This window comes from Diceros bicornis, chromosome 34, assembly GCF_020826845.1.
Source record: "Diceros bicornis minor isolate mBicDic1 chromosome 34, mDicBic1.mat.cur, whole genome shotgun sequence".
Lineage (NCBI taxonomy): Eukaryota > Metazoa > Chordata > Mammalia > Perissodactyla > Rhinocerotidae > Diceros > Diceros bicornis.
In genome coordinates this window covers 28,507,938-28,511,316 of record NC_080773.1, presented here as the reverse complement: position 1 = coordinate 28,511,316, position 3,379 = coordinate 28,507,938, and the positions used below count along the sequence as shown (strand labels likewise).

Here is a 3,379-nt window from a genome sequence, read left to right as displayed (position 1 = left end):
CAAACCCATCTCCCGACAATTTCACTATTACATATACAGTCAACAGAAATTAGTATGAGTGTCATCAAAACATGTCCTATATATACATACCAGCTCTATTCCTAATAGTCTCAAACTGAAAACCACCCATATGCCTATAAACAATGGAATGATTAATTTAGCTGTTTTACATTCACATAACAGGAACAGTACAGCAATGCTGATGAATGATCACTAACAACATGCAGCAATAAATTCACAAACATAAGGAATATATAATATTACATCACAATCACTATTATAAACTATTATTTATTTGGAAGAGGATAGTCAGCGTGTCCTGTGAACATTCTCTGGTCAGCCAGACATAATTGTACTTAGGACTCTGAGGAGGATGAGTGAGTTACCGAATGAACACTGTACAACTAGATACAGTTAACATCTTTCTCATGAGATTAGAGGATTTTGTATTTCTTATCCAGGCAAAGCACAGCCCGGATGCACTAGAGTCATGGCCCATGATCATAAAGGGACTGAGACTTGGGAAAGACAGAACGATTACTGAATTGACATTCAAGAGTAACCAGGTGGGTTTATTAAAAAGAGCCACAACTGCCTGAAGAATGGAGGAAAGGGTGTTAAAAAAGACAAAGGTGCTCACCAGGAGAAGGATGGTTTTGGTAGCCCTGGACTCAGGGGAGGATCTGGGGGAGACGTTGGTACTAAGAATATGTTGGAGCCTCTGCCTGTGCCTGTACAGGATGAAAACTATGCGGCCACTGGCCAAGAGCATGAGCCCCAAACAGAAAACATCAGGCAATGACAGCAACACTGCATTTAATGAGTCTCTGGTTTTGTCATGACGAATGGCAGAACAGCGTCCAAAACTTTTTCTGTTTGTGATGTTTTTGTGGCTCCCATTGCTACTCATATACATAGGATAAATGACATTCACCAGCATTTGCAGGATCCAGCACAGGAAAATTGAAGGGACAATGCACTTGAGAGCTTTCACTTTAAGCTCTGCCCACCTGGAGTTCCTGGGGCTTATCATCATGGCCTGGACTACACTCAAGAGACAGGTGTTACCAATGGACACACCCCTGCCCACTGCACGAACATAGGGGAAAAATCTGCATGCAAAATCGTTACGGACATTATACCACCCAAAAGATGACATTGTATAGTGGATTCCACTAGAGAACAGGACCAATAAGTTGGCTACAATCAGGCTCTTGATAATCAAGTCTGTGGACCTTAGCCTACACCCGGTGAAATAAAGGAAGAGATAATGGTAAAGAAGAGAGAAATTCCCTAGGATTCCGAAGGTAGTCTGTAATAAGAAGATCATTCCTATTGCCAAATCCCTGGGGGCCATCCTGTCAGTTCTCCACGACTGATATTTGTCTTCTGAGCTAGAGGATCCTGCAGGGGAAGAGGAGGCGTGGACCACATGTATCATGTCAACAGAAATCCAATATTTTCCACTTACCAACAGTTCCCAAGTTGAAATACTACTTAAAGTTTTTCTGTCCTTTAGAGACTTCCAAGAATTCAAAGTATAACCATTAAAGAACAATTACAATGTATGAATTTCTGCCATGAAGGCCACAGATGCAGTAATTTCCTTATTAATCACAAATTCATGAGGCAATCACTATGGCATTCCTTACCAAGGTGAAGACAACATAGCACAGAGTGGTAAAATGTTTCCTCTAAATTCACACACTGGTCAGGAGCACAGTGAGGATTTTAACTGGTAACAAAGATGGTGCATTTAATCCATAATATACTAAAATACGCATTAGTCGTGTTCTTCAAATAAACCAGATATAAATTCAGTTTTGTTTGTGCACCTTGTCATTTCAATTTAGATATTATTTAAAATCTGGTAATGATGAGTTGCCACTTACTCATGAAGACTTATTTTATAGGCAAATGTAAACTTTGACTAAAGCTTTAAAGATCTTAATAAAATGTGGATACCATTTTGCAGTTTAACAATGCAGGATCTTGTCCCAGTACAAGTTCAGTGTAATGAACAAAAGAATGCCTCAACATCATTTCAACAAAATGAAATAGATATATTTGCTGTTCTCTCAGGAACAAAAGTACAGTAGTTTGAGTCACAGGATGTATGAGACAGAAACACTGATGCCTGATGAACAGTGTATGGTAGGAAGAAATTGTTACTACTTTCAGATCACATACATGCCCATTTAAGTCCTAAGTGAAATTAAATTATTAACAGTAATGCAAGATTTGAGGAAAATATTAAAATACAAGATACACATGTAACATGCAACGATGCAATGCTAACAAAAAACTTGTGTATTGTATAAATGACATATATTTTTGTTTTTATAATATATAGTGTTCTAATAGTCAAAAGCAGCAGAAATATCAAAAGATAAATTTAAGCCTAAAAATGTCTTATGAACTTATTAAGTTATATTTTTCTAAAATGCTGCTTCTCTAACTTTCAGTGGGAAAAGTCTCAGCATAATCAATAGAGACACAATTATTAAATCTATTAAGCACTTCATACACCCAGAGTTAGAGAAGACATTTCTACTCCAGCAACTGCTACTAGACACACTCTTTCTGCACAGGATCAGATGTTTACTGTAGGTTCATCCTACTCTTTTTAGAAAAATGGAGGTACCATGGGTGTACCTCTAGACACTTGAAAATTATGTCTGTGATTCTGTAAAGTAAGTTGAACAGCAGATTGACTCCAGAACTACAGTCCTTAAGTGCATTAAAAATCATATTTTACATTACTTGGACTAAAACCACAATAATCACCGTCAGTGATTACTACATTACATTAGCAGCCATCCTGGATTGCAGAAGATCTAGGAACACATCTCTCTTTATATCTCAGCTCATGCCTCAGGATTTATTCCTCCTTCCTACGTGGCTTTGGTGCTGGACCAGGTTCATACACAGAAGATTCCCTTTGTCCAATCTATTCACTTACCCAGACTCCTGATACATCTATCTGTCTTGAATCTACAGATTCAGACCCTCAGATGAATATAGAGAACACTCACCCACCTTTTCCTGCTACCTGGATCATGTGCTCAACGTGAAGGTCAAAGCAGTCAGTACATGTGTGACAGGGTAGCTAGACCCTGAGATATCAGTTCGTGATTCTGTGACCTCACCTCCCCTTAGAACTGCAATTATCATTTCACCTGTAGCAGCATTGGCAGTAACAGGCTTGAGAGCTGAGAATATTTTTTCAAAATTTTTTTCCCAGGTGCTAATTACTGAGAACAACTACAAGTTTGTAGCTAGCATCTCTTAAGAGACTATTGGAATGTTTGTGAGAGATTTTTACTTTTCAATGAACCCTGGAGACAGACAGTGGCTCACATGGAGGAGAGAAGGAAAT

The 3,379-nt window shown here is 38.4% G+C and overlaps 1 protein-coding gene across 1 annotated transcript; it reads right to left on the bottom strand.

Moving 5' to 3' along the window:
• Positions 1-382: 382 nt before the first annotated feature.
• Positions 383-1,441, bottom strand: LOC131397678 (vomeronasal type-1 receptor 4-like). Its single transcript, XM_058530751.1, has one exon. The coding sequence runs from the start codon at positions 1,439-1,441 to the stop codon at positions 383-385; it is 1,059 nt and encodes a 352-aa protein (XP_058386734.1).
• Between the last annotated feature and the right edge of the window lie 1,938 nt (positions 1,442-3,379).